A 17,625-nucleotide genomic window follows, 5' to 3' on the forward strand; every position below is an offset into this window, starting at 1 on the left:
CAGTGGAAACTAATCCCATGTTTTCTTATAATATTGCCGAGTGGCAGCATGTAGATTGAAAATAGCAGAGGTCCTAACACAGATCCTTGCGGCACTCCATAGTTTACTATCGTTATCTTAGATTTTTCCCCGTTTATATAAACAAAATTGTGACGGTCTGATAGGTATGACTTAAACCAGCGTAATGCCTGTCCCTGAATACCAGTGTAATTTTGTAGTCGATCTAGGAGTATTTTATGATCTATAGTGTCAAACGCAGCACTGAGACCAAGTAACACTAGTATTGAGACACAGCCTTGGTCAGAAGCTAGAAGCAAGTCGTTTGTAATTTTAACGAGCGCAGTTTCTGTGCTATGATGAGACCTGAATCCTGACTGAAATTTTTCATAGATAGAGTTTTTTTGCAAGAAGGAGCACAATTGGACCGACACCACTTTTTCTAGTATTTTAGACATAAATGGAAGATTTGAAATGGGTCTGTAATTTGCTAATACGTTTGGATCTAATTGTGGTTTCTTAATGAGAGGCTTAATAACTGATAGCTTGAACGGTCGTGGGACGTGACCTAGAGATAAAGACGAGTTGATAATATTGAGAAGAGGCTCTTCTGCTACAGGTAACAGTTCTTTCAGTAGTTTAGTGGGTATTGGATCTAATAAACATGTTGTTGGTTTAGACGCAGTAATAAGTTTATTTAGCTCTTCCTGTCCTATAGTTGTAAAGCACTGCAACTGTTCTTGAGGGGCGATAATTGAGGCTGAATCATAAAACTCTGTCAAAAGTTGTACATTTACAATTTTATTTCTGATACTTTCGATTTTTTCACTAAAGAAATTCATAAAGTCATCACTAATAAACTGTAATGAAACATTTTGTTCTGGTGATATCTGTTTATTTGTTAATCTAGCTACTGTACTAAATAAGAACCGTGGATTGTTTTGGTTATTCTCTATAAGTTTGCGAAGATGCTCAGCCCTGGCTGCTTTTAGAGTCTTTCTATAGCGGGACGAACTGTCTTTCCATGCGTTTCTGAAGACCTCTAAACGAGTTTGTCTCCATTTGCGTTCTAGATTACGAGTTTCTCTTTTCATAGCGCAAGTAATACTGTTGTACCATGGAACAGTATTTTTCTCTCTAACCTTTTTTAATCTCATCGGTGCAACAGTATCTAATGTACTAGTAAAAATGGTGCACATACTGCTAGTCATTTCCTCAAGATCATTTGCGTGTTCGGGTACGATGAGCAGCTGAGACAGATCAGGCAGATTATTTGTGAATTTATCTATAGTTGTCGGGAGAATTGTTCTGGCTAGTCGATATCGTGGCGCAATTTGACAAATATCATCAGTATGCAGTACGCATGTTACAAGATAGTGATCAGAGACGTCATCACTTTGCGGTAGAATTTCTATATCGGTAGGATTTATTCCATGTGATATAATTAAATCTAGAGTATGATTAAGACGAACAATATGTTTTTAGTACCTTTATGGATCTTGAGAGAGGAAGTATCATTGCTCCCTATGGAGACCTCACGGAGCCATTGGATTTCATCTAAAATATCTTAATTTGTGTTCTGAAGATTAACGAAACTCTTACGGGTGTGTAACGGCATGAGGGTGAGTAATTAATGGCAGAATTTTCATTTTTGGATGAACTAACCCTTTAAGGAAAAACTCACTTGATTTTGACTTATTTGTTTCTGAAAACAAGACAATAATTTTTATTTGTCTAGATTGTTCTTGATTTAAGCATTTTTAGATATTTGGACTGGAAATGAAAAAAACTCTAAGTAAGAAAAGCATTTTTTTGAATATTAGGCTGGTGCTACTTTAATACACATATCTAGTGTGTCACATACATTATACACACACATTATTTCCCAGCATTATATGTTCACAGACATAACTGCCCCTGTTTATGTGAACTTTGTGTGTATTTGACAGTTTAAGCGTAATAAGACGAGAAAGAGAATTAAGTTTAGTGCTCACGTGACACATGGCATGTGACAGCCAGCTTTCTGTGTGTGCTCTTCGGGTGTGTGTGCTTAGAAAACTGCTTATCAGACGTTTAAACTGATATGGCTTTCGCATGCAAATAATAAACTTTCATGATGACAAAGAACTGCAATGTCACATGAGCATAACCACAAGCTGTAAAGGCTTCGCCCTCTTCTGGAAAGGAGGGTGGGGAGCAGCAGCTTTGCATTTGCATTTAAAGGTACACACACTAAAACAGTATGTTTTTGCTTTCACCCAAAAAGGGGCATTTACAGCATGGTATAATCAATGTTCTGTGGGGTATTTTGAGCTGAAACTCCACAGACACATTCTGAGACTTATATAACATCTTGTGAAAGGGGCATAATAGGTCCCCTTTAAAGCATGAAAGGGAAATTCACCCTGTATGTTTTGTAAAAACATGTTAGATAAATTTGTTTTTGACCTTTGTTTTGACCTTATTTTTGACCTTGCATTGCCCCTAATGTTTAATCAGAGTGTCATAACTCGATCTTCTGGGGAAAATGTCAGACTTGTCTCTGATGACGTATACCAGATTTCTCCAAAACATTATATCCACTTAAAACCTATCACTGCACAATTGACAATAAGCTTACATTCAATTTGGAGTGCAACACCAACATCTCAATATCCAATCAACAAGCGATGGATAGAACCAAGCCCCCACCATGCCTTTTTTGATAATTTGTTACACTCAGATATACATCAACTTTATCTTTCTAATTGTTATGATGCTAATTTATATCGGGAACAAAAACATTCATTTTGAAAAATGCAATGCTGAAGCATTTTCACTGATGGTCTCAGACTTTTGGATCCTGCTGTATATGCATATTTTGCATAGAACATCTTACTGTAATCTGAAGTTGTGACTTTTTGAATACTGTTTCCACTCTGTTTAAAGTGAAAGTACTATCCCAGCAGCACACACGTGTTGTAGCACACGTTTAAGCTAAACTTTAAAAATTTCATGCTGTACATTACAGTCTCTACACTTACAGTGTGCTGGACAACATTATTTTAATTATTCATAAAGAGTAAATCACTATCTGGCCATCAGCAGCTTAAAAAGTCTGACTTGACAATCAGATAGCAATATGAAATACTCCTGGTTCATACCAGTGAAACAAAGATTAATCTGTAGTTCTTAAAAAATGTCACAGAGTAGTGATATCTGGAGATCTGCGAGTTTAAAGTACTAGGGCTTGAATTGTACTATTCTAGAGTTTGGCCTCATTGCTCTAAAATCGGGCCCAGTGGCGCGGTGATGATTGCTTTCTGTCACTCTCGCCGACTGAAAAAGAACTCAGACAGTCCGGGCACGTCGAGATGCGCTCACAAAACTGACTCCTGCTGTGATGAAACATGACAAAGGGGGAATTTACTCATTTGTTATCCTCCTGGAAGGCAGACAAAACAATGAGAGACATTATGGAAATCAGCACGACGGCACACGTCACCCCCGACCTGCCCTGACTGTGGCTCTGCGCTCAGTACGGGCTTATCGTTGTCTCAACTGTCAGCGCAGTCATTGCTATTCTTAGCGTAATCAGTAGAAATAGTCTGAATGGAAATAGACCAGTTGCCCCGACATTAAAGCCTGCTTGGTGTTACAGCATAAAGAAATATAGCAGTGATGTGTGCAATAAAGAAGGAAGAGGTGTATTTTTTGAAGGCAATGAAATACTTTGTGATATTAAAAGGATAGTTCACCCAAAAATGTAAATTCTGTTGTAATTTCCTCACCTTCATGTCGTTCCAAGCCTGTATGACTTTATTTCTTCTTTAGAAAATATAACAAGATAATGGTTTCACAAATAACATTGGATTCAACTGAGTTTCATTGCGCAAACAATTTTCAAAATATTATTTGTGTTGCACAGAAGAAAGTCAAACAGTTGGTAGCAAGTTCCGTCATTACCAACATAGTTCACAATTCGGTATTTCCCGAAACCATAGTTCCAACAAACATTCACAAACAACATTGCAAAAGTGTGGTTGGATCAGCTTTTGACTTTTGACAAAAATAGCAAAAGCAGTCCTCAGATGCCATGTTCATTATTTTTCAACAATAATCTTACATTAAGTCAATCTCAAATCAATTTATTAGCAGAAGTTATTACTCCATGACCTTCATGACATCATTAACACTAGCTATTTTTCCATCACCCTGTTTTTGTGCAAATTTTGAAATATCGCATCAGGAAATGCCAAATTTCAGGGAAAAAATCCCTTAATTCACAAAAGTTTTTACGCTCACTTGAGGTGGTTTTTGACTTGTGCGAAAAAGAGTTCATGTGAATAATGGGAGGTGGAAATGCATTTGCTGAAATTCTGACGTAGCGAACATTAAACCCATTGTAATGTAGTTCGTAAATACGGGAAGAAGGAGGCGGGAACCTGCAAACATTCAAACAAAGTCTGCCGGCCACACAAACCTAATAAAACATATAATAAAGTCCAGGCCTGGTCCTCTCTCGTCCTTCACTGTCGTCGCTCCTCCTTTTATGCTTCCGGAGCTCTTCCGTGAGAGACTCAAGGCTGGTGCACCTCCCAGGTGAAGCTCATTAACCTGGTCGCTACATACCCCCATCGCCCCTCGCAGGCCGGGGGGTACTCCTGCGACTGCGCTTACTCCCCCCTCGGGGGCCTGTCTCGGCAGCCGCAGCACCTGGGGGTAAGGACAGACGAGACGAGAGAAAGGAGACGGAAGCAAAGGGACTCCTCCACCCCCTTCAGGATGGCAGCCACCCCACCTCGTCCCAGGAGCATGGCATCCGGGTCTCTGTCCCACCTTTCACAAGGCTCCAGTACCACCACCTCGGGCAGCCTCTCACGGTCTTCACTCCCATGCTGCCTGAACTCTGCAGCACTGCGATCCCCCTCAGTATGTCCCTCCTTCCTCCTGGGTTTCGGCACCAATGTAACGTAGTTCGGAAATACGGGAAGAAGGAGGCGGGAACCGGCGAATGTTCAAACAAAGTTTTAATACCAAAATAAACAAATACAAAACAAAAGTAATGCCGGCAGACCCTCGCGGACGTCTGCCGGCCACACAAACATAATAAAACATATAGTAAAGTCCAGGCCTGGTCCTCTCTCGTCCTTCAGTGTCGTTGCTCTGAGCGTCGTTACTCAAGGCCGGTGTGCCTCCCAGGTGAAGCTCATTAACTCTCGCGCCACCGGCCTCGCGCCGTTCCTTCGCGGCTCTCGCCTGCCCTGGTCGCCACACCCAATTTTTCCGCTGATGGTGTTTTATTTACTGTTGGTTACTAGGTTACCATACCACCATCATCCGCTCAAACAACTTGATTGAAACGTACCTAATTGCCATTTTTTTCCCCTTTTTTTTCTTTTTTTTTGCGAAGATTCGCTTCACGTTTGGATGGAAACCCAGATAATGTTTCTGTATTGTTGAACCAACGTGGTTCGAATGTCAGATGTGTAACAAAGTTACTAAGGTTTCAGGAAACAGACTAGCTAGTTAATCTCTTCAATGATGCATCTTACTATAGTAGTTACACAGCAATTTACAGCTATGGGAAATGCATCTCAGGTTTGGGAGTTGGGATGACATGAGGGTGAGAAATTGACATCATAATTGTGATTCTACTTAAGGAAAAAAACTAAACTGGCGCTGCGTTTGTTCCGTAAGTTGAATAAGGAAGGCATAGGACATACAGCGAAAGCTGTTTGAAGAATACGGAAACCGGAAGCACGTGCAAGGCGATACTTTGGGTTTATAAAACATATACAGTTGTTTTTTTTTTTCGAAAATGACAGATAATTTCTCTAGATAAGACCCTGATTCCTCGTCTGGTATCATTTAAAGCACGTTGAAGCTGTACTGAAACTGTAATTTTGACCTTCAATCATCTGGAGGCCACTGAAGTCCACTATAAGAAGAATAATCCTGGAATGTTTTCATAAAAAACCTTCATTTCTTTTCGACGGACGAAAGAAAGACATGAACATCTTGGATGACATGGTGGTGAGTAAATTATTAGGAAAATTTTATTTGAAAGTGGATTAATCCTTTATATGAACTATCCTTTTAGTCATACCAAGACTTGCATGTATTTGCTTGTCCAAACCATCCAAAGGCAGGTTCCTTCCTCTGTTCTTGTCCGCTCTTTCCGATATGATTTGTTGTATTTTGGCCTGCTGTTGGCTCAAGTGTCATTTGTCTCCAAATATGGTTGACAGAATGCTTTTATTAGAGAATGTCACGCTTTAACAACAAGCAATCACTCAAACCCCTCTTAAACAGCGCTGCAAGACCCTCAGCTTTTGTCGTTTAGTAGCAATCAGTGCAAGCGTTGCCCCCTCTGTGCTTAAGTCAACAATATCACCCAATGCAATTTCCTGGAAGAGCTATGGCTGAGTGATATTGAGTCTACATGACCAAATCTCTCTCTCTCACTCCCTTTCATTTTTGAGTATGTTTGTGTGTTTCTGGAAAAGACTAAGAAGGATAAAATGGCTATGTTTAGAAGCATAATATGGTTGTCAGTCCTGTTTCAAAGCTAAATATGATTTTGTTCACACACAGTTCAGTTATAAACTAGAGTGACAACTGAATCCTGTAACCATCTATAACCAGTTTTATAACTGATTTTTAATTTCAGCTTTGTGATGATGCTGTATGGTTAATCAGAGCTAATTGCATTGAGTGTGGAGAACAAACACATTCGTTCCCTTACCCTCACCCTTTCTGTTTTTTTTCCGTAATGTGGAATTTTAGTGTATTTTTTTCTTTAATATCAATAATTTTTCCATTTTGAGTTTATCTCTATGCCTCTGGGGGCTTTGAAAAGGTTGACTCATTTCAATTAAAATAATAAGCACACATGATAACAAGAAAAAGTCCTTCTGCACCAAATCGCCATCATCTTAATGAAGGGGTTGTGTTTTTTAGAGGAGGGATGGCACAGCCTGAATGTTAACATGGGTTTTTTGTGTCTCTGTCAGACTGTTTTGTCCTCGTCACTGACTGCTGCTATCTTCGACTCCTGTCTTTAGTCTCCTTTGTGTGTCCGGTACTTTCACGGATTGCTTTTATGCTGCCTAGTGTGTGTTTTTGTGTTGTTTAACTGTCTTTTCTCTTATATGAGTTTACTTTCAATTATTACAAACAATTTAGTTTACCCTATAAAATATAATCAAATTAAAATTTTAATTATCATTATTTAAGAATTTCATTCTACTGTGCAATAGTAATATATTTCTATCATATTATCTTCAAGTTAAACCAGACTTTTACTTTGGCAGGTTGAGATTCTGTGTACTTTGAGCTGTTCTGTGTCTCTGTTCTGTGTTAATGTCCTCATATAGTGAGACGGTAGATGCTGAAAACCACGAGCATCACGTGTGCTTCAGTATGTGTGTACTACACAAAACTGTGGCTCTCATTCACAGACGCAGAACATGCAGACTTTAAATTCATTAGCAGTCTTTTTAAGCTTTATTAGTCACAGACACTAGTCCATATGGTGATTTTGCCGTACATTTAATTCTACCCCATCTTAAAGGTGCTCTAAGTGATGTCACGCGTTTTTAGGCCAAAACATTTTTTGTCACATACAGCAAACATCCGCTAGCTGCCTGTCCCCTGAACACACTGTAAAAAAACGCGGTCTCTGTAGTCGCCACAAGCTCTGAAAACGGCAATACAAACAAACAGGTGCAGCCTGGACCACTAAACATAATAAACACGCTCCAGCCAATAACCGACAAGAATGATTTTAAATGCGCGTTTATGACTGTTTCAGGAAGCACGGAGGGGAGGGGACGGGGAGGAGGAGGAGGAGGAGGAGGAGGAGGAGGAGGGAGGGTCTAGCTAGCCTCTGTTTTGTTTGACAGGAAGTTACTCCACCCAGGATCACTTAGAGCACCTTTAAACTAGCATTAAACCGCGCATGTATTGCTATCAGGAAAAATGCCGCCTCTAGTGTAATAACAAGAAAATGGTTGTGGCGTAAAAGGTCAAATACATGAATACCTCACAAGCAGCATGCATATGATAGGTTGCATGAAGAGTATGCTGCCTTAGCAAATCACACTACATTACTGCTGTTCTCGAATATGCACCTTTGTAAAAGTAGGGTTTTAGCACTTACTAGCATGAAGAACATATGCTGCTCAAAGGTAGCTTGAATGCAATTACAATGACATAAAGAAAGTGTAAATACATCTAGATGCAGCTTCTTAGCCTGACGTGGTCATACTCAATTCTAGTTCGAATATGAGTCTGATACTGCTCCATTGGGCTTTGATTATGGGGGCGTATTTCAACCGATCCAGGAAAGACCTCAATTGGATAGACCTACAACCAATCAGAGCTACAGAGTAAGTGATGTATGTTGAGCGACGCATAGTTGTCAACAGAACTCAACTGCACACATGCTGGAACTAGTAGAAGATGAGCGTAAACAATCTTTACCGGTGTTGTAAAAAGAAGAGTATACACGGAGTACTTGCCAATGAATGCGCTGTCGATATCTTCTTTAGCGGACGCGATGGAGGAATCTACACATCTCAGTTCTTCAACAACAGCCATCATTGTTGTAAACTAATTCAACCCAAGTGCTCTTTGATGACATGGCTGATTACGTTTCTGGTGATAATCTGTCAATCATTGCCCTGACAAATGTGATTGGTCCGAACAGTTTCTGTTTGGGCATAATTACTCCTCTATGGATCGAGTCCAGACCGAACTCCCCGACCTCAAAATGTTGTGGGCGGGGCTAAGTTCGGCTGGCATCCAGGCTAGCAGCTTCTACCACTGCAGTGCGAAAACGGCTTTTGTTGATATTCATTTAATTTGATTGAAATTATTGATTTAGTTTAATTTATTGCTTTATGTATTAAAAAAAAAAAGTTAAAAAAAAACTGCCTTTTATAAAGGTAAAAAATACACCTGAAAATCAATTTAAGGGGGTACATATTAATAATAGACAGCAGTCTAAGTGGAAGAGAGGGGGTACACAGAAGGATGTTAAATTCCTCAGGGGGTGCGCTACTCTAAAAAGTTTGGGAACCACTACATTACACCAAGAGGAACTGTATTGACATACATTCTAAATACATAGACATTAATATGGAGTTGGTCCCCCTTTGCAGCTATAACAGCTTCCACTTCTTTGGGAAGGCTTTCCACAACATTTTGAAGTGTTTCTGTGGGAATTATTGCCCATCCAGTAGAGCATTTGTGAGGTCAGGCACTGTCGAAGGCCTGGCTCGCAATCTCCTTTCCTGTTCATCCCAAAGATGTTGGATTGGGTTGAGGTCAGGGCTCTGTGCGGGCCAGTCAAGTTCTTCCACACCAAACTCATCCATGGGCTTTGCTTTGTTCTCTGGGGCAGTCATGGTAGAATAGAAAAGGGCCTTCCCCAGACTGTTCCCACAAAGTTTGAAACATAGCATTGTCCAAAATGTCTTGGTATGCTGAAGCATTAAGATTTCCCTTCACTGGAAGTAAGAGGCCAAACCCAACATCTGAAAAAAAAAAAAAAAAACATAACATTATCCCTCCTGTCTTTGGTCTCTGCTGTGTGTCCGGTACTTTCACAGATTGCTTTTATGCTGTCTTCTGTGTGTTTGTGTTGTTGTCTTGTACCAATTTACTTTCAAAAATAGAGGTCCACTTTCCAATAATTTCACTTACAGTTGACTGTGGAATATCTAGCAGGGATGAAATTTCATGAACTTACTTATAGAGGGTATGTACGTGACGTCACCGTTGACCGCTAGGACTGCGGTCACGCTCGCTAAGTGGCAAAAGACTAAACGGCATCATTGGTTTTCAGCGTGAATGCTGCGAAAAACACCCAAAACACACCCAAAACAGAAAAGAGCTTTGTGATTGACTGTACAAATAGCTTTGACACAAAACCTGTATATTTACAGACTGCCGAAAGCTACAGAAAAAAAGAAGCTAATGGATCACTGCAATTCACAGAAACAGCTGGACTCCAGGCAAAGAAACATGGATTTGCTGTGATAATTTTGTGTCAAATTGTTGGATTTTGAGGTAAAATCATACCGTATTTATTGTTTTGCTATATATTATGTTGGCAAATCATCAATTCAATATGTTCCATCTTATATTCTGCATAATTGGGTGTTTTAAAATAAACACTGACAAAAACTATACTATAAAACTATATATGTTTTAGGGCTGGAAAATATGACTACATATATCTTTGATATAAGTGATTACCCGGATTTAAACCTACTTATATTGTAGTTATATAAAATATTTACAGGCAGATTTGCTTTATGTATTTCCCCGGTGTCAAATCAGGCACATATAAATGTCAGGAAACACGACTCTTGGCTACATGTCAATATCCATGGATTAAGTTTATTTGACAAGTTGTAAGAAACACTTTCAAGTCCAACCTTTAGTGTAATTTGTTCGTTTTCGCAGTTTCCCCTGTTAAATCCAGTCACGCAGCAGGTTCTTTTGCCACTCAGTCCAGCTGAGAGAGCGCGTTCTGGCGGGAAAGTGGCGTAGATGCATACCCTCTATTGCAAAGGTGGCATCCTATCACAGTACCATTCTGGAATTCACTGAGCTCTTCAGAACGACCCATTTTTTTTCACTATTTGTAGATGTAGGCTGCATGGCTAGATGCTTGATTTTCTACACCTGTGGCAATTGGTCTGATTGAAACAACTGAATTCAAGAACTAAGAGGCGTGTCCCAATATATATAAGTTACGATTTGGTAAGTCTATACAGATATATACTATAACGGAGACTTGCTTGCTGTCAGGATGATTTTATGCAAAATTATTTGCATTTATTTTAGCAGATGATTTATTGCATTTATTTATTATTATTATTATTATTTTTTTTTTTACCTTTACAGATAAGGATATAACTGTAAGATGTAAAAGGCAGGTCTCAAATTCTCAATTACATTAAACAATACACATCTGTCAGGACGGCAAGCCGCTTTAAACTGTATGCTTATGAGTTAGTTTGAAACACTTGATATAAAGTACGTCTCACTTTCAGGACAACTTGGATCATGCACCTTTCTCGCAGCAGCTCACTCATCCTCCGTTAGTTTCCAGACACAGTTTTCTGTGCACAAAGAAGTGTCATTCAGTACACATGTGCGGCAAATATTCATTTTCAGTATGAATATACTGTATGTGTATAGTTACACCCATACTATTGTCACAGATCTCCCTTGTTTCCCTGGACTCCATATCCCATGATCCTCCTGTTCTCCACACCTGCACTCACTTCCCTCGTCATCTCCCCATCATCACGGATCACCTGCACCTGGACTCTATTATCTGCTCTCCCTTTATAATGCACTCACTCCCTGCACTCCTTGTCCGTTCTCTGTTGTGTTTAGTGTATGTTTGGTGTTCTTGCCCTGTGTTAATTAAAGTATTCTTTATACATTGTGGAAATCCGTATCTGCCTCGTCTCTCTACACCAGCATCCTTAACAGAAGAACGGACCTTAAAACGTTGGATTTCTACAAAAAGGAAAAAGATGGATTCTTTCTGCTCCCTGGCTCCTGCTCCTCCAATGCCTCCCACTCCCTTGTCTGCTGGCGATCGCATCATCAGGCTTCTGCAGGTCGGTCGTTCGCTCGCTGGAGAGGTATGTGGAGGAGTTCGTTGAGCTTGCTGTTTTGTCTGACTGGCCTGAAGCATGTTTAATCTCTTTAAATTCCATTTTGTGGTTAAATGATTCCAAATTTGTCGTCGATTGGGTTCAGGATGGTTGTCTGTCTCTAGTCCATCCAGAAACACGGTTGGCCGGGCCAGTCAGTCAACCTCCGTCTTCCTCCGCATGCCCCTCCAGCGAACTCCCTGCCTGCCCCACACGGAATCCACACTCCTCAACTGGGTCCCGAAAGCGGAGGAGGAGGAAACAGCCCGCTCCAGTGTCCCCAGAGCCAGCTCCAGTGTCTCCAGAGCCCGCTCCAGTGTCTCCAGAGCCCGCTCCAGTGTCTCCAGAGCCCGCTCCAGTGTCTCCAGAGCCCGCTCCAGTGTCTCCAGAGCCCGCTCCAGTATCTCCAGAGCCCGCTCCAGTATCTCCAGAGCCCGCTCCAGTATCTCCAGAGCCCGCTCCAGTCCCCACAGAGCCAGCTCCAGTGCCTGTGGGGATCTTAATTGTATTTGAGGGAATGAACTGGCCCTCAGCTCCAGCCGCCACCTACGAGCCCTCAGCTCCAGCCGCCGCCTACGAGCCCTCAGCTCCAGCCGCCGCTTACGAGCCCTCAGCTCCAGCCGCCACCTACGAGCCCTCAGCTTCAGCCGCCACCTACGAGCCCTCAGCTTCAGCCGCCGCCTACGAGCACTCTGCTCCAGCCGCCGCCGCCGAGCCAGCCGCTCCTGCCGCCGCCTCCGAGCAAAGCTCTCCAGTCTCCGCCGAGCCAAGTTCTCCAGTCTCCGCCGAGCCAAGTTCTCCAGTCTCCGCCGAGCCAAGTTCTCCAGTCTCCGCCGAGCCAAGTTCTCCAGTCTCCGCCGAGCATGTTTCTCCAGTCTCCGCCGAGCAAGGTTCTCCAGTCTCCGCCGAGCAAGGTTCTCCAGTCTCCGTCGAGCAAGGTTCTCCAGTCTCCGCCGAGCAAGGTTCTCCAGTCTCCGCCGAGCAAAGTTCTCCAGTCTCCGCCGAGCAAAGTTCTCCAGTCTCCGCCGAGCAAAGTTCTCCAGTCTCCGCCGAGCAAGGTTCTCCAGTCTCCGCCGAGCAAGGTTCTCCAGTCTCCGCCGAGCAAGGTTCTCCAGTCTCCGCCGAGCAAAGTTCTCCGGTCTCCGCCGAGCAAAGTTCTCCGGTCTCCTCCGCCGAGCAAAGTTCTCCGGTCTCCTCCGCCGAGCAAAGTTCTCCGGTCTCCGCCGCCGAGCAAAGTTCTCCGGTCTCCGCCGCCGAGCAAAGTTCTCCGGTCTCCGCCGCCGAGCAAAGTTCTCCGGTCTCCGCCGCCGAGCAAAGTTCTCCGGTCTCCGCCGCCGAGCAAAGTTCTCCGGTCTCCGCCGCCGAGCAAAGTTCTCCGGTCTCCGCCGCCGAGCAAGCAGCGCCAGTCTCCGCCGCCGAGCAAGCAGCGCCAGTCTCCGCCGCCGAGCAAGCAGCGCCAGTCTCCGCCGCAGAGCCCGCTGCTCCAGTATCCACCGCCAAACCAGCTCCATGCTCCTCCACCCACATATTTACTTTATTCCTTGGACTCCTCAATATTATCCTAAACCTCTCCAAGTATTTTTTGGGGGGGGGGCAAGTACCCGTGGGTGGGGGACATGTGGGCGCCACACATGTGGGTGGGCCTCTGACATGGCAGCCCTCTGCACCTGACCCGCCGTGGCCTGCCGAGGCTCCTGACCCGCCGTGGCCCGCCGAGGCTCCTGACCCGCCGTGGCCCGCCGAGGCTCCTGACCCGCCGTGGCCCGCCGAGGCTCCTGACCCGCCGTGGCCCGCCGAGGCTCCTGACCCGCCGTGGCCCGCCGAGGCTCCTGACCCGCCGTGGCCCGCCGAGGCTCCTGACCCGCCGTGGCCCGCCAAGGCTCCTGACCCGCCATGGCTCATGGATCCGCCCTGGAGACCTCCACTCCAGTCCACTCCTCCCCCGGCACCTGCATGAGGTCTCCAGGGCGCCCACCCCCCCCTCCCGGTTATTCTATTTACGGCGCGAGGACGCGCCTACCGGGAGGGGGAGGTACTGTCACAGATCCCTTGTTTCCCTGGACTCCATATCCCATGATCCTCCTGTTCTCCACACCTGCACTCACTTCCCTCGTCATCTCCCCATCATCACGGATCACCTGCACCTGGACTCTATTATCTGCTCTCCCTTTATAATGCACTCACTCCCTGCACTCCTTGTCCGTTCTCTGTTGTGTTTAGTGTATGTTTGGTGTTCTTGCCCTGTGTTAATTAAAGTATTCTTTATACATTGTGGAAATCCGTATCTGCCTCGTCTCTCTACACCAGCATCCTTAACAGAAGAACGGACCTTAAAACGTTGGATTTCTACAAAAAGGAAAAAGATGGATTCTTTCTGCTCCCTGGCTCCTGCTCCTCCAATGCCTCCCACTCCCTTGTCTGCTGGCGATCGCATCATCAGGCTTCTGCAGGTCGGTCGTTCGCTCGCTGGAGAGGTATGTGGAGGAGTTCGTTGAGCTTGCTGTTTTGTCTGACTGGCCTGAAGCATGTTTAATCTCTTTAAATTCCATTTTGTGGTTAAATGATTCCAAATTTGTCGTCGATTGGGTTCAGGATGGTTGTCTGTCTCTAGTCCATCCAGAAACACGGTTGGCCGGGCCAGTCAGTCAACCTCCGTCTTCCTCCGCATGCCCCTCCAGCGAACTCCCTGCCTGCCCCACACGGAATCCACACTCCTCAACTGGGTCCCGAAAGCGGAGGAGGAGGAAACAGCCCGCTCCAGTGTCCCCAGAGCCAGCTCCAGTGTCTCCAGAGCCCGCTCCAGTGTCTCCAGAGCCCGCTCCAGTGTCTCCAGAGCCCGCTCCAGTGTCTCCAGAGCCCGCTCCAGTGTCTCCAGAGCCCGCTCCAGTGTCTCCAGAGCCCGCTCCAGTATCTCCAGAGCCCGCTCCAGTCCCCACAGAGCCAGCTCCAGTGCCTGTGGGGATCTTAATTGTATTTGAGGGAATGAACTGGCCCTCAGCTCCAGCCGCCGCCTACGAGCCCTCAGCTCCAGCCGCCGCCTACGAGCCCTCAGCTCCAGCCGCCGCTTACGAGCCCTCAGCTCCAGCCGCCACCTACGAGCCCTCAGCTTCAGCCGCCGCCTACGAGCACTCTGCTCCAGCCGCCGCCGCCGAGCCAGCCGCTCCTGCCGCCGCCTCCGAGCAAAGCTCTCCAGTCTCCGCCGAGCCAAGTTCTCCAGTCTCCGCCGAGCCAAGTTCTCCAGTCTCCGCCGAGCCAAGTTCTCCAGTCTCCGCCGAGCCAAGTTCTCCAGTCTCCGCCGAGCCAAGTTCTCCAGTCTCCGCCGAGCATGTTTCTCCAGTCTCCGCCGAGCATGTTTCTCCAGTCTCCGCCGAGCAAAGCTCTCCAGTCTCCGCCGAGCAAGGTTCTCCAGTCTCCGCCGAGCAAGGTTCTCCAGTCTCCGCCGAGCAAGGTTCTCCAGTCTCCGCCGAGCAAAGTTCTCCGGTCTCCGCCGAGCAAAGTTCTCCGGTCTCCGCCGAGCAAAGTTCTCCGGTCTCCTCCGCCGAGCAAAGTTCTCCGGTCTCCGCCGCCGAGCAAAGTTCTCCGGTCTCCGCCGCCGAGCAAAGTTCTCCGGTCTCCGCCGCCGAGCAAAGTTCTCCGGTCTCCGCCGCCGAGCAAAGTTCTCCGGTCTCCGCCGCCGAGCAAGCAGCGCCAGTCTCCGCCGCAGAGCCCGCTGCTCCAGTATCCACCGCCAAACCAGCTCCATGCTCCTCCACCCACATATTTACTTTATTCCTTGGACTCCTCAATATTATCCTAAACCTCTCCAAGTATTTTTTGGGGGGGGGGCAAGTACCCGTGGGTGGGGGACATGTGGGCGCCACACATGTGGGTGGGCCTCTGACATGGCAGCCCTCTGCACCTGACCCGCCGTGGCCTGCCGAGGCTCCTGACCCGCCGTGGCCCGCCGAGGCTCCTGACCCGCCGTGGCCCGCCGAGGCTCCTGACCCGCCGAGGCTCCTGACCCGCCGTGGCCCGCCGAGGCTCCTGACCCGCCGTGGCCCGCCGAGGCTCCTGACCCGCCATGGCTCATGGATCCGCCCTGGAGACCTCCACTCCAGTCCACTCCTCCCCCGGCACCTGCATGAGGTCTCCAGGGCGCCCACCCCCCCCTCCCGGTTATTCTATTTACGGCACGAGGACGCGCCTACCGGGAGGGGGAGGTACTGTCACAGATCCCTTGTTTCCCTGGACTCCATATCCCATGATCCTCCTGTTCTCCACACCTGCACTCACTTCCCTCGTCATCTCCCCATCATCACGGATCACCTGCACCTGGACTCTATTATCTGCTCTCCCTTTATAATGCACTCACTCCCTGCACTCCTTGTCCGTTCTCTGTTGTGTTTAGTGTATGTTTGGTGTTCTTGCCCTGTGTTAATTAAAGTAGTCTTTATACATTGTGGAAATCCGTATCTGCCTCGTCTCTCTACACCAGCATCCTTAACAACTATGTCCAGGTTATGTATTGTTTGTTGCCTGGTCTATACAATTTATCTATTTTTTTTATTACTCTATTGCCTTTTCTGTACCCTGTATCCTATTGAAATACCCTGTACCCTTTTGTATACCCTATACCTCTTTTTATATACCTGTTACACTTTTCTACAACCTGTAACATATACCCTGTTCTTTACCCCAGTGGTTCTCAAACTGTGGTACGTTACATCTACTATCAGTGGTACACAGAATGTCTCCAAGTAGTACATGGCACGAAAATATAAAAAAAAAAATGCTTTTTTTTGTTTCTAATTTCTGATTTATTTACAAGCTTCATACAGCTTTGTTCTTCTAAGGCTCTAGTGCATAGGCCGTATTATTTTGAGATGTCAAGCTGTGCTCTGGTGTGGGAGTACTGATAAGGACTCCTTGCATCTGAGTGTATGCACCATCATTTTAATCCACATTCAAAAAAGAGTGGCATAAACCGAGGCAGCTGATATCAAAGGAAAGATATTAATCTATTTGACATTAAGGCTGCTTTAATAGTGACCTGCTTTTGACTCTGAAAGTTTGGTTTATGTAGCCTATTCTTTGTTCCACCCATTCCATCCAAGTATACACCATTATTATCCTTATATGTCCCTTTTTCTGTGGTATATCACAGGCTATCATAGAATAAACCCCATGACAGTCTTTGACAAAATGTCTCCCATTGTCTCCTGTTCTCTTAGTGTATGTGCGGTTTAACTCCAGCCATGGGTTCCCAGTGGAACTGGAAAAGGGTGCGAGTGTAGCTGAGCTGAAGGAGACGGTGGGGCGTTTACAGGGCGTACAGCCTGATCAACTGCGGGTCATCTTTGCTGGACGCGAGCTCTGCAATGAATCCACACTTCAGGTAACCCCCCACCCTTCAATTGTGAAAAAGAAGTACACTTGACATACTTTTAAAAAGGGTACTTATTATAGAAAAGATGTGTTTTCTAAATAGAATTAAGTGTGAAATTAATGTAATGTTTTTCCGACACTTTATTGAACATTAGTTGCAATTAAATGAAAAGATATAATAGTATATTAAATGCATTTAGCTAAACTTAAACCACTTAAGTTTATTTTGGTAATTTTATAATTACTTGTGTTGTCTTTCAAATATTCCTTGTATTTAAATTACAGATTTGTAATGATGAAGTTGCATTTTTTTACATTTAAAATATATCAACTTTAAATGTAACATTGAATAACCCTATACAGTTAAATTATAATCAAGCACTGTACTTTACATGTGCTTTAATATGTTAGTCAGCACATTAAAATAGGTGTAAAACACCTTCTTTTTACTTTATCTTTCTCTCTCTCTTTGTGCATTTGTGTCTGGATAATTAGGTTGCTCTTTGTAAAAGAACATCTTGTAAAGTGTGTGGGTCAAACCCCGTATTAGACCGAGAAGACAACTTGTTATTACAAAACTTTTCATTTATCAATTTCCTTT

The 17,625-nt window shown here is 44.9% G+C and overlaps 1 protein-coding gene across 3 annotated transcripts in view; it reads left to right on the forward strand.

Moving 5' to 3' along the window:
• prkn (parkin RBR E3 ubiquitin protein ligase) overlaps nt 1–17,625 on the forward strand; it is a 199,078-nt gene that overhangs the window by 39,926 nt on the left and 141,527 nt on the right. For 2 of the 3 annotated variants that reach the window (XM_067386802.1, XM_067386803.1), the window contains exon 2: nt 16,871–17,034. The exons of the other annotated variant lie outside the window; for it this stretch is intronic. In XM_067386802.1, coding sequence (XP_067242903.1) covers nt 16,871–17,034 — 164 coding nt within the window. The remainder of the gene's footprint in view (nt 1–16,870; nt 17,035–17,625) is intronic. 3 annotated transcript variants of the gene reach the window in all.

The sequence above is a fragment of the Chanodichthys erythropterus genome, chromosome 5 (assembly GCF_024489055.1).
Source record: "Chanodichthys erythropterus isolate Z2021 chromosome 5, ASM2448905v1, whole genome shotgun sequence".
Lineage (NCBI taxonomy): Eukaryota > Metazoa > Chordata > Actinopteri > Cypriniformes > Xenocyprididae > Chanodichthys > Chanodichthys erythropterus.